The 16,619-nt window shown below is 59.9% G+C and overlaps 7 protein-coding genes across 7 annotated transcripts; all 7 read right to left on the bottom strand.

The window, feature by feature from the left end:
- Window positions 1-849: 849 nt before the first annotated feature.
- On the bottom strand, window positions 850-1,560 carry LMJF_34_4270 (conserved hypothetical protein; the record flags this gene model as incomplete). Its single annotated transcript, XM_001686482.1, has 1 exon — window positions 850-1,560. One exon carries the CDS (start codon window positions 1,558-1,560, stop codon window positions 850-852), a length of 711 nt encoding a protein of 236 aa, XP_001686534.1.
- Window positions 1,561-2,695: 1,135 nt separating this feature from the next.
- LMJF_34_4260 (putative Unc104-like kinesin) lies at window positions 2,696-7,342 on the bottom strand (the record flags this gene model as incomplete). Its single annotated transcript, XM_001686481.1, has 1 exon — window positions 2,696-7,342. One exon carries the CDS (start codon window positions 7,340-7,342, stop codon window positions 2,696-2,698), a length of 4,647 nt encoding a protein of 1,548 aa, XP_001686533.1.
- Window positions 7,343-7,646: 304 nt separating this feature from the next.
- On the bottom strand, window positions 7,647-9,425 carry LMJF_34_4250 (conserved hypothetical protein; the record flags this gene model as incomplete). Its single annotated transcript, XM_001686480.1, has 1 exon — window positions 7,647-9,425. One exon carries the CDS (start codon window positions 9,423-9,425, stop codon window positions 7,647-7,649), a length of 1,779 nt encoding a protein of 592 aa, XP_001686532.1.
- Window positions 9,426-10,064: 639 nt separating this feature from the next.
- On the bottom strand, window positions 10,065-11,297 carry LMJF_34_4240 (conserved hypothetical protein; the record flags this gene model as incomplete). The annotated part of the gene is made up of 1 exon (XM_001686479.1): window positions 10,065-11,297. The coding sequence occupies one exon, from the start codon at window positions 11,295-11,297 to the stop codon at window positions 10,065-10,067; it is 1,233 nt and encodes a 410-aa protein (XP_001686531.1).
- A 763-nt stretch (window positions 11,298-12,060) lies between these two features.
- LMJF_34_4230 (conserved hypothetical protein) lies at window positions 12,061-12,603 on the bottom strand (the record flags this gene model as incomplete). Its single annotated transcript, XM_001686478.1, has 1 exon — window positions 12,061-12,603. The coding sequence occupies one exon, from the start codon at window positions 12,601-12,603 to the stop codon at window positions 12,061-12,063; it is 543 nt and encodes a 180-aa protein (XP_001686530.1).
- A 565-nt stretch (window positions 12,604-13,168) lies between these two features.
- Window positions 13,169-13,780, bottom strand: LMJF_34_4220 (conserved hypothetical protein; the record flags this gene model as incomplete). Its single annotated transcript, XM_001686477.1, has 1 exon — window positions 13,169-13,780. The coding sequence occupies one exon, from the start codon at window positions 13,778-13,780 to the stop codon at window positions 13,169-13,171; it is 612 nt and encodes a 203-aa protein (XP_001686529.1).
- A 1,193-nt stretch (window positions 13,781-14,973) lies between these two features.
- LMJF_34_4210 (conserved hypothetical protein) lies at window positions 14,974-16,440 on the bottom strand (the record flags this gene model as incomplete). Its single annotated transcript, XM_001686476.1, has 1 exon — window positions 14,974-16,440. One exon carries the CDS (start codon window positions 16,438-16,440, stop codon window positions 14,974-14,976), a length of 1,467 nt encoding a protein of 488 aa, XP_001686528.1.
- Window positions 16,441-16,619: the final 179 nt, after the last annotated feature.

Genomic DNA, 16,619 nt, shown 5'->3' with positions numbered 1-16,619 from the left:
TCGTATGGATGGCGCAAGCCTGTTCACCGCCGCAGGTCGCTCTGATCTCCCTACGCCGTAGGCGCTGGCCATGTCACCGCCAGCAGTGGCGCTGCATTTGCAGGGCTGGGAGGAGGGGGGTACGGTGTGGTGTGTGTGTGTGTGTGTGGAGGGGAGAGGGGAGGGGGGGTTGCTCAGCTCCTCCCCACACAGAGCACGGCTGGTGGTGGCTGAGATGCCACGCACTGTGGTGCTCTCTCCCACCCCCTTTCCCTGTTCTTCCCCCTCTCCCAATCGTGAGGGGTCGTGTGAATAATTGAAAGAAAATGGGAGCAGAGGTGTTGGACCGAGGGGAACGAGGGCCACAGAAATACACGAGCGTCGGTGCATGGTGTTCTCTTGTGCCGCATGCTGTAGGCAAGCGCGTGAGCGCAAAGCGTGGCGCTCGCTTGTGCAATGGGCGGGAGAGTCGGTAAACGGTAGAAGAAACAGCACCGAAAATATGGCGGGGGCAGAGACTTCGGCGAGAGGCGAGGAAGACGTAGCTGCGCCTCTTCGGATATCAGCGCCATCCGTGCTAACGGCTGATGTGCTGCGCTCTTCTTTGTAGTCCCCGTTTGAGTCGATGTCGGTCCATCACGAATAGCGGAGGAGGGTATCTTATATGCATCATCAAAGGGGAAGGGGGATGGGCTGAGAAGATCCAGAGAGCCGCAGACAAGAGAAATAAATAAATACATCCACGACGACCCCAACGTCACAGATGCCGCTGCTTCTGCACCCTCCCTCCCCAGCTTTAACAAAACAGGTGTGAGTGTTTCAAGACTACACGTGCATGAACGTCTCCTCACATGCCATCAGTGCGCCAAATCACGAAGCCGGCACACCGTCTTGGTCGAGAAAGTCAGCGATTGCCGATGGCCACGGCAGAGCAGAGATATGGTCGCCGGAGCGTTGCGCGGCGGTCGTGTCCATCGTCAAGAAGATACCGAGCTGCCGCCAAAGGTCACGGGAAACGCCGCCCTTGACGTGATCCACGGCCCATGCCTTCCACTTCGCGTAGAGGTCGTTCTTGCCGAAAAAGACGTCCCAGGCGCCGAGTGCAGTTGTTAGCGTCATGCGGCGATCCTCCTCGCCGCGGATGTAGTCGTACAGATAGTTGTACATGAGCAGGAAAGAGCCGCCGCTCTCGCGAACATCCTCTACCCATGCGCTGACGTTTTGGCGCATCTGTACGATGGACTCGATGCCGTGGGCATACACGGATAGTAGCCACTCAGACCGTGTGATGCAGCCTTTCTGAGTGGCGCCCAACTTCCACAGGAGCACCATGCACTCAAAGGACGACTCCTCGACGCCGACCTCACTCAGGAATTGTGCCAGTCCCTTCCCACTAATGGTGTCCGACTGCGCGGACTTGTCAAGAGCATGAAGGCGGTCAAACACCAGCTCCATGTCGCTTCGCGCTCCCTTGGAGACGAGCTGCATCACAGGCCCCTTCGCGGATGACGCCGCAGCGGTTGACACGACTCGCTCCCGCGCGAAGCTCACGGACGCCCTGAGGCGGTTGGCGTTCTTCATTGTCGTTTCGGGTCTGTAGAAGAAGACTTTGTGGAAAAGGCGAAGGTGTACGTCCGCCGCGATAGCGCACGGCGAGAGGAGGGAGAACGGACCACGGAAACAAAAAATGTCGGTTGAGGTGTTGCCGGCTCCCTGCTTCCCGTCATTCCTGCTAACGGGGAGTGCCGTGAACGGGATGGCAGCATGTCTGTGGCTGTCGGAGGCGTCTACATTCATTGCACCGCTTGCTCCAGCGCTCGCCTCAGAGCGGCCAAGGAGGTTCAGCCGTGAGGCGGCACTTGGTGAGCGGAATCACAAAACACAACAGCAAATAACGCAGCCAAAGTTGGGAGTGCGCGTGCGTGCCTGTGCGCACCGCATCACCCACACACACTTCCGCGCTTCACGCGGCGCACAGCCATTAGCTACTGCCTTTTACCTTAGAGACACACCGCAAGAAGGGAAAGGGGGAGGGTGGGTGGGCCGATCACACTGTCGCTACACCGGACACAGAGCGGCGCACACGCACGCACCCCTTCCTCTCCTGTACCGCGTCGTTGGGTGGGGAGGTGTCTGTGTCTGTACATGTGTGTTTGTGTGAGCTGCCCTAATTCAAACGTCCTCTGAGGCGGTGCTAAGCGCGGCACTGAGAAGAAAGAGGTGGCAAGAAAAATGTGCCAAAGGAAAAACAAACAACGCCATGGAGCGCAAGGCCAACACCCTGTCGAGGGGGCGCGAGGGCAACGGACAGTCACGCACCCACTCACAAGAAGTAAGGGACATGAGCAGGGTAGAGATGGCGACCTGCGGGTAACGTAAAGAATAGGGAAGGAGGAGTGGTATATGCACACGTATCGCTGCACGCGCGTGCAGGGGAGTTTACGAGCATGTGCGCTTGGGGTGCTACGGTAGCGCAGGTGCGTAAGAGGCACATGCTGAGAGAGCGGAAACAATATCACGGTGAGGGCGAGGTCGGTGACGCAATGGGAGGCGGCCCCTCCTCGGGTCTACGAGTATGGCAATGACCGCCACCACTGCCACTGCGGAACCCCTTCTTGGCCATGGGCTGGGCATCAACTCACATCAAGATAGGCAGCTGTGTGCGCACCACCGCGACGACGCGTGCGTTGAAAAGTTGGGCGCCGATGTCGCCAACTCACACTGCCGCCATCTTCAGCTTCTCAGCCAAGTACGAATGGTAGGCGATGGGTCCGCTTGCCTGCATGACGCGAACCCATCGACGACGACGGATGCTGGTGGATGCGGTGGCGCTCAGCTGCAGGTCTGCACCGACGCCGTCTGCATACACCCATCCTTGTTGATCGTCCTCACGGTGGTCGTGCTGCCACTCCGTCGTCCAGCGCCAGGCATGCGGGTCCGGCAGAGAGCACGCCTCACGCTCCTGTGACTCGGTCGGGTCTTCAGCGGAAAAGTGAAAGACACCGTCGCGGACGATAGAGGCAGGGGTCCATTGACCACTGGCGCGACGCATTTCGTTCTCGTAGCAGGAGAAGATGGTGGCATACCGGGCGTCACGCAAGCCGAGAGCGCACAACTCGGCGTTGTTACGCTCATAGTAGACCTGCAGCAGCACCGCTGTCAGCTTGCCAACGGCGCACCCCTCGTAGTAGAGTGGAATGTGCAGCAGCACTGGTTCAGCCAAGGCCACCGACTTCAGCGGAAAGACGCCGGAAGCAACCACAACGTGCTTGTGCGCCTCCGCCGACCCAATCCTGTCCAGCAGAGAGAACGTCAGTGTCTGCAGTCGGAGGTACTCGGTGTTGCTGACACACGGGTAAAGGGCCGTCTCCGTCGAGTCCAGGATAACGTAGTCGCCGTCCTGCGGGGAAAGCCGGAACGTGGCCGGGGAGCCCTCCAAGACATCCAGCGACACCTGCAGCTCCGCACACCGGATGGGCGGGAGCCGCCCACCCTTGATTGTCAGACGGCTCAGGAGCAACCGCACGCGCGGCAAGCCTTTGGCGAACAAGCTCAGGAAGGAGCGTTGACAAAAGATGTCGGCGGAGAAGAACACATTGGCAAACCTGAGCGCCCGCGACGTCGAGTAGACCGACATGTCCATGCGTGACACGCTGGGACGGACAGCGTAGAAGATGCGAAGAGGCGACGGCGCGCTGGAGAGGGTTGGGCTGGGTTCCATCTCGCGCATGTTGGACATGAGGTTGTCGGCAAGGATTTCTCGAATGAGCGCATCCTCGGAGGTGAAGTCGCCGCCGAAGTTGAAGGCGCCCGAGACGATAAAGTAATCAAACCGCATGGAAATATCCACCGACGTCTTCGCAAAGGGAAAGCTTGACAGCAACGAGCGAATGCACGCCGCCCGGCTCTGCATGGTGTAGACGCCAGGCTTCGCGTTGACCAGAATTACACATAGAGAGGACTCGTTGATTCGCAGCGAACACCCCGTGGCGGTGAAGTCGCCGTGATGCACGCCTTCCTTCCGCAGCGACAGGGCCTCCAGCAGCTGAATGTTTGCCACTCGCACAATGAAGGAGCGCTTGCAGAGCACCAGCATGGCGTTGCTGGTGTGGTGCGTATCCGACGAAAGGGCTGTGTTCGCGAGCACAACGTACGTCGAGGCGCCAATGTAAGCAAGAAAGTAGCCCGCCAGCTCATCGTTTCCAAGCAGCGACGCTGGCACGTCGATGACGCCGATGACATAGATTTCGCGCTGATCCTTTGGGAAGAAGCCGCTGAACACCGCCACGCTGCGCGGCAATGGCTTCCCCTCCAGCGAGAAGCAGCCGTACCACATGTCGATCACCTCATACGGCATACGCGCCACCGTCATCTTTACCTCGCCAGTGACAGAGATGTCTCTGTTGCCGGGCCGCTGCAGAGTGGTGCCTTTGACGGTGATGACGACGTCGTTCTCGCCGTCCACGCAGAGAGACGGGCACCACAGCACGGAGTTGCGCCGCATCAGCATTGCCAGTTCGAAGAACTGCTGGCGGCGCGCCGTGGAGCCGAACTCGAGCGCGTACCGATGTGGGGCGTCGAGGAAGTACAGCGTCAACCGTCGTGAGTGCCGAGGGTCCTTCTCCACTCGGAAGAGGTTCACGCTGAATAGGTCGAAGGACTTGACGCCGGCTGTGTCGAGGTTTCGAAAGCGACCACGAAACATGTCGATCTCACAGACGCATGGCGTTTTCGGCCCCGTCGGGGAGGCCTCGGTCAGGTTGATCGCGCGAAACGGCTCGTGCAGGTAGCGGTTGTTCGGCAGCGCATGCGATTTGATGACAAGCTGGGCAGTGCGGTCATTCGGCGCGTAGATCTCGGGCCGCTCGCTCGACTTCGCAAAGAAGTCTTTAGGCACCACGTGGGCCCCGCTGATGATCGAGCCTCGCATATTTGACAATGCAGGCGCCTCTTTCCCGCTTACAGGCGGCGGCGTAGGCGACTCAGCCAAGGCTTGAGATGCGACCAGTGATCCTCCCGATAGAGCAGCGCGCGGCTTCACCGACAGGGTCGAATCTGCTGTCAAGGACGCCAGTGCGACCCCCGCCGTCGATGCATTTGTGGCGAGCTTTGAAGATGGCGTCGACGCCGGTGCCGAGAACGCGTCGTACACCGGCGCTGCTTCCCTTGACGACTCAGCAGCGGGGGCCGGCGTAGCAGGCGCCTCGCTTACCGACTCGTCGAGAACGATGTCGGGGTCAGCGAGCAGCTCATCAGCGTCGCCGTCCCTCGCCAACACACTTGTCGGCGGCAGTTCAAGAGCAGAGTCCTCAGTGAGAATGTCGTCGAGGTCAGAGTCTGCAGGCGCGGCAAGCTCGACTTCCTCGTCCAAGATCAAGTCCTCGTCCGCGCTCTCGTAGCCAGACTGCAGAACAAGGTCGTGGTCGACGTCGTCGGCATTCGGGTCAGAGTAGACGACAAACCCGGAGTGGCTCTTCTGAATGGCGGCGCGCACAGCGACCGGCAGCTCCGTTGCCATGTCTGCGACAGCAGGGGCACTCCACTCTGCCCCTGGCACCGCCGCCAGCGTGGCGGTGGTGTTTGACGCCGTCGTGTTGAGGCGCCGCGATGGGTTTGCTACGGCGAGCGAATGCGACTCCGCGTCGTCTTCGCTGCTGTCTAGCGCGGCGCAGGTAGCCTGTTGCTGCTGCTGCTGCTTTTCCTTCATGTGCGTCTTGGCCATGCGTTGCTCCTGCTCCAGCGCTGCCACAAGCTCTTGAATCCGCTCCACCTTTTCGCTATCCGGCGGACTGCCTGAAGCGGCTAGGCCGTGAATGCGTTGCAGCAGCTCATCGATGCGCCGTTCCTTCTCTTCGTTGGCTCTGCGCAACTTCTCAATCTCCTCCGCCTGCGCGCTCAGCTTCAGCTCTAGCTGGTGCATGTACTCCTCGCGCTCCTCCATCAGCCTCTTGGTGTATGCCAGCTTCTCGCCCAGAGACGAGGTGAGCTCCTTCTTGACGGCCTCGCTCGCCTCTAGCTCCTCCTGCAGCCGCTCCCGCTCATTCATCGACGCGTTCGCGAGTTGGCTCTTGAGGGTCCAAATTTCCTTCTGCAGTGCCGCGATGACCTCGTTGTTGTTCGTCTCGTTTACGACTGCCTTGTTCACAATCTTCTTGACCCGCTCGGCGTAGCGCAGCGTGCTCAGCGTCTCGTCGTACTGCAGCGACGAAGGGCTGATAGTGGCGAGCATCACCGTCTTCGAGTTGCCGCCGAGGTTGTCCTTCAGAATCCACGTCAGCGTTGAGTCACGGTAGGGAACGTGGCGACGCTTGCCCGACTCTTCCGCCTCGGCGAGAGCGCTGATGACTTTACCGAGGCAGGTGAGCGATTTGTTTATGGTGGCACCCTCCGTCAGCAGCTTCCCGGTCGCCAGCGTTTTTGACGCCCGCTCGCTGCCGGCAAGGTCGACCAGGTTCAACCGCGACGTCTTTTGCGTGATGAGGTTGCCCTTCTGCTGCTTCTGTGTGAGCGTGATGGCGAAGACGGCGTGGGAGCGGCTGCTCGTCGCGTTCATCGCTGTTGAGGCGGTGGTTCGCACCTTGTTGCCGTCCCTCATCAAATTCAGAAACTCGTAGGGCGTGCTGACCACGAACTTAGCAAGCCCCTCGATAAAGGGGCCATACTTTGGATGCTCTCGCACACGCAGCCGCGTGTCGTCGTAGCCGCCCTGGGTGGGGCGCAGTAGGCATCGTACCTTCTCATTGTAGATCTCGTAGTAGGACACCTCCACGCACACTTCAATGTTCTGCTCGCGCAGCGCGACGGATTGCTCAAACAGACTCTGGGCAATGCGTGGGATAAGCCCGGGATCGTCCTTGTCACGGCCCATCATGCAGTACGTCTTTCCGCTTCCCGTCTGTCCGTAGGCGAATATGCAGCCGTTGTAGCCGGTCATGATGTGCTCCAGCAGCTCCGCCCCGATCGCATCGTAGACGTACGCCTGCGACGCCTCGGTGTTGCTGGAGCCGTTCACGACCTGCCCGGTCGACCAGAGTGCGCTGTCGTACAGGAACTTGCCGCCGTAGCCGTCAACAGAGCCCCGTAGCTCTACTTCGTTGCCGTTCATGCGGACGATGACTTCCGCATTTGCCTTCAGCTCATGGTCGCTCATCGGGCGACTCCGCACGGCGACCTTGACGGACATGGCCGACAGACGCTCTGCGTGGAGCCCAGCCAAAATAAAGCGCGCGCGTACGTTTGTGTGTGTGTGTGTGTGTGTGTGTGTGTGTGCGTGTGCGTGTTGCTTGGGTGCACGTCGAGCGGGACGCGTGAGAGGACAATCGGGAGAGAGGACAGAGAGAGGGATGGGGAGTGAGGCAATCATCAAGCGAGCGAGAGGACAAGACGAGAGACACCGAGAGCAATGATCGCACGTATCTGCACCTCGCCCCCCCCCCGTAATGCACCGACAAGCGGCGCAATGCTGCTAGCAGGGCACTGGAAGGCAGTGGTTAGGAACACTGCTACTCCACCGCCCATCGGAAAAGGGAAAAAACGCACACGCACAAGCACCAATCAAGACGCACACCGCTGCTGCGACTTTTCAGTGCCTGTTCAGGTGATCTTAGGAGGAGCGTACCCGTCGATCTCTTCGAAGCGACCTAAGATGTACTGTGTCAACGGTAACGCTAAAGCAGCTGGCCCAGAACAAGGTCGTCGTCCTCGTCAGTCGACACCGCAGTGATGCTGTCCGCAGTAGTGGCTCTGCGGTCACCGTCCGAAGCAACATCGATGTGATTGCTCCTGAGAATGCGGTCCACCAGCGCCTTCATGTCCTGCAGCACTTCCTTTGTCAGCGTCCCCGCCGAGCTCTGAAAGAAGAGGAACTCTTGAATGATGGCGACAACAATGCGCATGGGTTGGTGGCCCGCCGTAAGCCCAATGGAATGGCCATCCGACACCCTAGCCACAGCCGTCATCACGAGAACGCGCAATGTGGTGCTACCTTCTTCTTTGGCAACGGGCACCAACGAGAGTGCACCTAGCAGAAGTGCGTAATAGCCACTGCGTACCAGCTGCTCCGTACTGCTGCACCGGTAGCTCTCCACCATCGCGCCCGCGAGGGACATCAGCGTATCCTGCGAAGCAACAAGGGCCTCGGCAAGCTCTCCCTCCGGAGACTCCGTCTCCTTCGACTCGTACTTCACCACGTTGATGGCACAGCAAAGGACGAAGATTTCGATCTCGTCAGGAGTGCTGACCGCCCGCGGACGCAAAAGGGTCTCAAGCGCGAACTGCGCAAATGCTGCCGCGGTGCCGGTGGCAGAGAGTGCGTGCGGCAGGATGTTCGTGATGTTTGTGAGCACCTTGAGCACGGGTACTTCGACGGCACTTGTGCGCAGCTGCGCTACAAGCGCAGGCACAAGTGCCAAAAGCCCGTCATTCTGCAGACTGAGCTCCTCCGTTGCTGTCAGAACCTCTAACAACGCCAGCGCATGCTCTTGCGTATCCCTGTCGCTCAACAGCTTGCCTAGGTGCTGGAGCCCACCGGCGTTGGCGAAGAGGAGCGGCACGGAGAGGTGTCGCGAGGCAGCCATGTGGGGGCTGCTGTTGTAGACGAACATGATTGTCAGGAGCGAGCGGAGGGCCAATGAGGCGCAGCTTTTGTCTTCATAGCTTCCAGAGCTCCCTGCTGCATCCCCGCACAGCCTCGCTACTTGGCCCTCGAGGCCGCCTGCCACGCCGCGCGAGCTGCCAGATGACGGTTGCGGCACCGCTCCTTTCTGCTTCCCACGCGCCGACCAATGCGATGCGATGCGGTGGTCAAGAGCAGGTGAGGCTTCTTGCGTGTTCGCAGAAGTCAAAGACTTGACGAGAAACGTCACCACGCACTTCTGGAGCAGCGCCTCCGCGTCGACGTGGGCCATGAGACTGGAAAAGAGCACAATGGCGATTCGGCGTTCATTGTCCGTGAACGAAGTCGCCTCATGCAGATTGCCCATAAAGGTAGTCTGTCCGCCCACTCGCTTCAATGCCAACGCCACACGCGACACACCACTACGGACGAGAAGACCGACAAGCTCCGCGAGGGAGTGCCGCGACGACGTCTCACCGACGGCCTTCGCGAGAAAGAGCGCCATGTCGGCCACTTCTTCGTCTTTGCGCCGCAGCAAGTCGAGTTCATCGCCGCCGATGCTGTCACTTGTCGTGCGTAGCGAGGAAGGCGAGGCGGAGCTGGGGCTGCGGGACGACACACCAGCGGGCGATTCAGAGGTCCGAAGGCGCTTCAATGGAGTAGAGTGCATATCGTCGGTCTCTGTCACTTGCAGCGACCAGTTCGGCTGACCACTGAACGATTGAGTGTCGAGACGTTCCTCCCCGTGCGACGGAGAGCGGACCGAAAGGTTCAGCAGCTCGTTGATGCCGCCCACTACGTCGACGTTCGACCGAAGACGTTTTGATGCCATCTGCCGTCGACAGTCGTCCACGGCGACACCACTCGTACTGACGTGTACAGCGCTCCAGTGATGACTCGCACTGCACGTGGCGGTGGCAGAAGCAAAGAGAAACACAGCAGAGAGAGAGAGAGAGAGGAGAGGGTCGTGATTGAGGAATAGAAACGGTGAGGCAACGGGAGACGCGCGGGTGCGTAGAGGAATGAAGTGAGATAGCACGAGTCGACGCACAGCGGCTGCCCCGAAGCACTGACGGGGGCTGTGACGCACGGCAGTGGCGGTGATGAAAGAGAAGGGCGCTAGAGAGAAACCATGAGACTACTCGGCGGTCTCTCGGTGCTGCCGACATCACCGCACAAGGTGCCACGCCGCTCACCCCAGGCGCGGGGCGATAAGTATGTGCACAGAATCAAAGAGACTCCGATCAGCTTCCTGCTGGCGCCTCCTGCATCACATTCGAAAAACCGGCAGAAAACGCATCACCTCATTGGGGAACGACACGACAGTTTGTCTGCGCGTTTGTTTCGTGAAATGCACAACGCTCGTGTTGCACGCATCGATGCGCGATGTGATAATGCAGTGGTTGTCGAGAACACTGCGTCTCTCTCTCTCTATCTCTCTCTCTGGTTGCCGGGCGTCAGCGATTGCCCACTACAACACGTCGGGCACTTTGCCACGCAGGATGGAGTCGTAGAGCTTGTCGAGCTGTGCGTCTGTTAGGGCTGTGCCGCCGCCCTTTTTGGTGCTCACCACCTCTCCCCCCGAGGAGGATATGATCTCCGCCGCCACACTCTTAGTCTTGCTGGACAACGCAGCGATGTTGAAGGAAACACCCTGCAGAAGTGGGGATGCATCTTTCCGATAAATCACCTTCTTCAGCTCTGCTGCCGTGTAGGTGTGCTGGTCTGTCTTGAGACCCACGATATGATGACGCGCGTCGTCGAGCTCGGCCCTCCGGTTGCAGATGTAATCTACCGACACCACCGGGATGCCCCGCGCCACGGCAGCGATGAACTTGGGTGTTCGGACCGGCGGTGTTGCGACGACGAGGAGATTTGCTTTGGTGATGTCATCCACGACACGGCCCTTCAGCTCACGCACTCGCTTTGTAACGGCCACCCGTTCATCGCTGTCCATCCCTGTCAGACACACATGTGGCCGTGCCGCAAGTGCTCGTGCGGGTGTCGTGGCTTTCGCAGTGGCGGCGGTCTTTACCTTGAGAAACGAGGAGGGTGCCGCGGACTCTACCTTGGCTCGCTTCAGCGGTGGCGAAGGCGCTGTCGGCTCTCGCCGCTCGCGGCGTGGGGTTTTCTTCGTCGTGGCGACTGTTTCACGCGACGCAGCAGGCTCCCGCAAGAGGCTGCCACTTTCGTCGAGGTAAGGAACATTGCTCCGGTGCGCGTTGAGCTGCTTCGACGGATGCCTTGCCGGGGTAGTCGTGGCCGTGCTGTCAGCGAGGGCATCGACGACACCCAGGGACTCCGTCTTGCGTGTGGGGCGGGAGTGAGAGGTAAGAAGGTGCGCTGGGTGCTCCGGCGTCGGCGGTGCCTCGCTCAGCGTCTCGAAAGTGCACACCACGTCCCCAAAGACGATGCGGCATCCCGGCGATAGCTGGTAGTAGCGATTTGCCTCGAGGCGGATGCCCGGCCCGGGGCTTATGCTAAGGAAGGTGCCGTTGGTGCTATTGCAGTCGCTGATCCACGCATCGCCGTTGGCGCCGATGTCCACGAATGCCTGCATGCGGCTGATCGCTGCCAGCGGCGACTCCAAGTTGATAAAAGAGACGCCCTCTACGGGGACGCTGCTGCGGCCGACTACATTCTTCCCCACCTGGAGAGGGTACTGCTTCTCTTCTGCGACCAGCGCATATGCCGTGGTGCTCATTGAGGGCGGAATGAGGAAGGACGCTAACGCGGCTGGGCTGACAGCGAGAGATCCACACGTACACACCGAAAGGCGAAGTTCGCCACCGTCGGTGTCTTTTGACGCACACGCACACACACGTGGAGAGGCAAAAGGCGGGAGGAGGAGGAGCGAGAAAGGGAAGGATGGCGGATGCTTGAATTTGCACGGCCTCACATTACCGGTCTGCAGCACGCGCAATTCAGCTTCACGCCGTGTGAGTCTTCAACGCGCACGAATGCAGGGAGTGGGGAAAAAGGGAAAAGGAAGAGGGGGAGGGGGAGACGGATGGAGAGCTGTCATGGATACCAGCTCGCTGCACCTGTAGAACACTTGTCACATCACTGAGACGTGTAATCGCCAGCACAAAGCCCATCCCCCAAGGGCGAAGGAAGGGGTGCAGTGAGCACCGGAGTGCCCGGCGTAAAGCTGATGATTTAGGGGATGCAAAACGGCGCAATGAAGCAACGGGCGCAGAGGGAGGCATCGAGGGAACTTCGTCACAGACAGCATGCCGCTCTACAGTGCTTCACCTTCCCCACAGTCGACAACGCGCAGAAGCAACACGAAAAAAAAAAGTGAGACAGATCCGCCCGCATGAGGGGAGGGGGGCAAAGCAGCGGAGAGGCAGACCCCGATACAGGCAACGAGAAGGGTGCCGGATTCACAGGCACACAGATGCCACACATCCTACAACCGCCTTCTTTCAGAAACAAACAAACCGTCGCTGGTGCGCAGGCGGGCGTTACATCGTTGCCCCGTTCGTGGGACGCTTGGCCACCACGCCGTACACCGTCGCACTGTCTTGAACGGTCGTCGCCACGTAAAGGACGTCATCGAACTTCATGGTGACTCGCTTCATCAACTCACCTTTCGCAAGCAGCGCAGAGCATTGCTGAAGAATAGCGTACGCCAGCACCTGCTTTTCCTTGTTCTCGAAGTCGCCGCTGTACTCGACCACCTGACCAGAGCTGGATAGCACGACAAAGTGGTTGATGCCCTTACTAAGCAGCTGATCTTTTACGATCGATAGTTGGGACATGGCTGTCAGGCGGTGCGTGTCTGAGAGCTGGTGAAAAGCACGACAAGCGCCGAACAGTTTACGGTGGGGGCGAATAAAGGCAAGAGAAGGCGCGGCGCCCGTCGGACGACCTGTATCCCGTGAACGAATAGCGGAGATGTAGATGGGAGAGTTTGGGTAGAAGGGGCAGTGACAGAGAGAGAGAGGACGAGAGTCGCGGTGCGTCGTGGCGATACTCGTGGCGCAGCACTCCCATGATCCCACCATCCCTCTAATACACACCGGGAAAAGACGAATCGGAGGGGAGGGGAGGGGAGGGGGCGGATTGCTGGCACGCAATGAGGACCCTTGGCAGTCCTGCAATTGTTCCTGCCTTGCACTTTAAACGGCTTGCTTGCTTGTACGCGACTCATCTGGCGGTTCTCTCGCCCTGCAGTGACGAGAGAGGGGGAGGGGGCATCGGATATGAAAGGACAGGGGAAGTATTGATGGATAATAGCGAAGGGCGTCCTGCGATGCGCATGTGTGCTCAACATCTGTTCGCGTGTGTGTGTGTGTGTGTGTGTGTGTGTGTGTGTGTGTGTGCCACCACGCAGCCGGAGATCAGTGTCATTGGTGCTCAGCTCTGTGAAGGCACGCACAAAACGAACACCTACACAAGGGAGAAAACACGAAAAAAAAAGGCTGACGAGGGGGAGGGTGGGTGGCGGGGTGGCACCGAGATGCCTCCTCGACCACCCTCGAGCTCCTCTGCAGCAGTGATGTGCAGGATCACGAGTGCAGGGCTGGCCCTGTGGCTGCACGCACGCACACACGTGCCCACGCACTGACATCAGAGGTGCTTCTTGGGCGTTTTCCGCATCTTGGGCTTTCCTTGAAAGTGAACGTACAGTTCCTCCTCAAAGCTCAGGTCCTCGAGGACCATCGGCTTCGGCCGATCGCGCCAATGGGGCCCAATAAAGTGCTGCCGATCCGTCAGCTCCTTGTGCTTCGCAATCGCATCCGGGTCCATGTTACCGTAGCCCCAATTCGACATGGGCACAAAATCGCGCTTACCGCGGCTGTGGTTGAAAGCGTCCGGGCATTGCCGCTCCTCTCGACGGCGAATCCACTTTTCGTGGTTCTCCATCGGGTTCACCACCCCCCAGTCGTACGATTCGCTCGCATTGGGGAGGAGGCGCTGGCGCGCCTTTGAGTGGCACATGCGGCCGTACGCGATCCTATCCAGGCAGCTGGCCAGCTGGAGTTGCAGGGTGTGACCGCCGTCGCCGCGGTGCTCGAGCCACTTCTCACGCACCTCCCGCAGCGTGTGCTCGCGAACCAGCTTATTGCGCACGAGGTACGCCAGGGCGAGACACTCCTTGTAGAGTGCCAACTTTGCCATCCGGCTGTGGATGTCCTTTCCCTTCGCCAGTGGAAGGGATTGAAGAACTTGCTTGCTCATGCTGCGGCGCGTGCGGCCTCAGCTGCGCCGCTGAGAGCCACCCCCACAGAGAGACACTGAGGGAGCTCAGAGAAGGCAATGCCTGCGCACGCTCGTCGAGAGCACAGCCACGGAGCTGAAGGACGGTGTGGGCAAAGGACAGGCAGCGATACTTTTGTGTGGAGTTTTCGCGCTGCATCCAGGCGCCTGCAGCGCTGTAAAGGAGGACAATGTGGGAGTACAAGGGTAAAGAGCGGAGAGTGGGAGGCCGTGTTCGTCATGCCCACTATGGAGGCTGTGAAAAGGATTCTTGCAGCGCCCGCGGAGAAAACATGTGCGCCTCAGCTCCTCTTGCCAGTTCGTACGCGGCTGGCCTTGTTTGTCAAAAAGGACAGAGGGGAGACTCGGCTCCCACGCAGCGGCGCCGTTCCATGTCGTCGCGGTTGTGCTTCTAAAATGTTTAGAGAGAGAGAGAGAGAGAGAGCACAAGCCGTCCCCTCACCCACCATCATCGTAGGGGCAGGAAAAGGGCCCCTCTGCGGTACCCACACCGAAAAAACGTCGCGTCTCTTTCGTGTCCCAACGTAATGCGCGCGCATAAGCGCACGGGGAAGAATAAAAAGTGTGTGTGGGGAGGGGCAGGTGGGCAGAGCGGAACGGCGTCAATGGCACGTCGTGCAACGCATTGCGGGACGGTACGCCCACTCAGGTGTGGCGTACATTGCCCCAGTTTTACGCTGTTTGGTCCGCTCTTCTGCAAGCGTTTGACACAACACTAACAACAACAAACTCTATGGATGTGCACTGCGTGCGCGTGTGCATGCCGGCTCAGCGGCAGGGGCATTTGCCTCTATGAAGGTGCAGGAGAACAGAAACACGAACGAAGACGCAGGGGGTGCCGTGAAGGAGTTGTGTGCTCTTGCGCAGGACTCAGCCCCTTGAGAGAGACAGAGAGGAGAGCGGGGGTCGCAGGTCGACCTCCACGCATGCAGACCACTGAAGCCTAGTAAACTGCTTCACAGGCGCACCTCAGTATCTCAGGTACTCGTCAGCAACGCGAGCAGCCGGTAAGGCTCTCCTGTTACACGCCACCCACCTCCCTTCCATAAGGATGAACGTTGGATCTGCGCAGAGGATTCCTCTTCCCCTTCCAGAAGGAAAAAAAAAACGAACACAGAAATGCCACCCGCACACGTACACCGTCTTTGTCAGGCCTAGGAGGTCTTGAAGAAGGAGTGAAGTGTCTTGGCTGGCGCCGCTGCCGTTTTCTCTTGCGTCACCGACTTCTGTCCAGTGCCTCGCGAACCCGTCTTCTGCGCTGCAGTCTGGCACGGCGGTGACTCGACGGAGGCGCCGGCGGACTTCCGATTCGGGGTGCTTGCGGCGGCGTCTCGCGAGTTGCTTTGGACCAACGCCGCGGTGCGCTGGTGGTACTCGTCCTCATTAATCACCTCTCCCGTGGAGGTGTGCTTGTAACGGGGTACATCACAGCAGACAAACTCGCCGTTTTCCACCTTCATCTCCGTCTGCATCTCGCGCACGTACGCCTTCTGGAACGCCACGACAGCGGCGTTGAAGAAGGTGCTAAGCTTGCACTGTGCTGCACCTGACTCTGCCGCCGCTGCGGCTACGTTTGCCTTCTTGGTCTCGGGCCCCTTCTTGGTAGGAGTTGGTGTCGGTGGAGAGGGCCGCGGCGCCGCTGGGCGGAATGCGAGAGGTGGGGCGTCGTCACACATGACAACCTCGTCGTTTGAGGCAGGCACCTCGACCACGTCAAAGACAGGCGGCTCCTCCTTTGCGATGGCCTCTGAATGGCTGCTACTGCTGCTGCCCTCGCTGTGGCTAAAGTGAGTCGTCGCATCCTCGTCGTCGTCGAGAAAGCGCACGGAGGATGGCGCGGTGGCGGCGCCCGTGGCTGCAGAAGTGCCGCCGTTCTTCCTCCTCGACGCACGCGCCAGCTTGGCCAAGCTCGTCGTGTTCTCCGTCTGCGCCACCTTCTTCGGTTTCGCTGGTTGGCGCAGCGGCTTTGATGGCGCCTTCTCCGTGCGAGGGCGCTTTGTGGCCGCCGCCTCCTTCATCTTATCGAAGATACTGGCCTTCGGCGACGGCGCTCGAGCCGCCGCCTCTTTCCTGGGGGCTGTAACCGTCACAGGAGCCCGCGTGCTTCGAGGCGGCTCGCCCTGCGCTCGTGGGGACGTTGTCGGCGCGACTGGTGTAGCAGCAGACAAGCATGCCGCCGCAGGCTTACAGTCTTCTGTTCTTGTAGGCTCAGTTGCTGCTGGCGCAGCGGCGGCGACCGGCGGAGCTGTCGCGGCCGCGCGGGGTTCCATATCGCCCCTTGCTACTAATGGATACGCGCGCAGCGAGGACTCTCTGCACGGATGCAGCTGCACCGGAAGTGACGACGCTGACACATTCGAGGGGTAGGTCAAGGAGAGGAGTGCGTACGCGGAGGCGTCTTCCTCGAGGCGATCTGCTTTGCGCATCACAACCGCCGTGGCGCTGCCGTCTGCTGCCTCCTCGACCGAGACGGTCAGCAGTGTGTAGACGCCCTCGTTTGATGTGGCGACGGAGGCAAAGATCGGTTGCAAGGCTCCATGAGTCACCCCAAGCTCCAGGGCCGCCTCAGCCGCGGTCAACAGCGGCCGTGAGGTAAGCAACGCAATCACCTTCGACTCCATGCGTTAAACAGTGCCTCGTGACTTGCGTGCTTGTGTGTGTGTGTGGGGGGGGGGGTACGTCCTGCACGCCAGTTCCGATGTGCGTGTGCTGGAGAGGGGGGGGGAGAAGGGGGAAGAGGAGAAAAGTACACATCACGTCTTCCGGCCAACAGCCCACAGCGACGCCATGTGTACGACAC

Source organism: Leishmania major, chromosome 34 (assembly GCF_000002725.2).
Source record: "Leishmania major strain Friedlin complete genome, chromosome 34".
Taxonomy (NCBI): domain Eukaryota; phylum Euglenozoa; class Kinetoplastea; order Trypanosomatida; family Trypanosomatidae; genus Leishmania; species Leishmania major.
The sequence above is the reverse complement of the archived record's forward strand: the minus strand, read 5'-3'. Positions and strand labels throughout refer to the sequence as shown.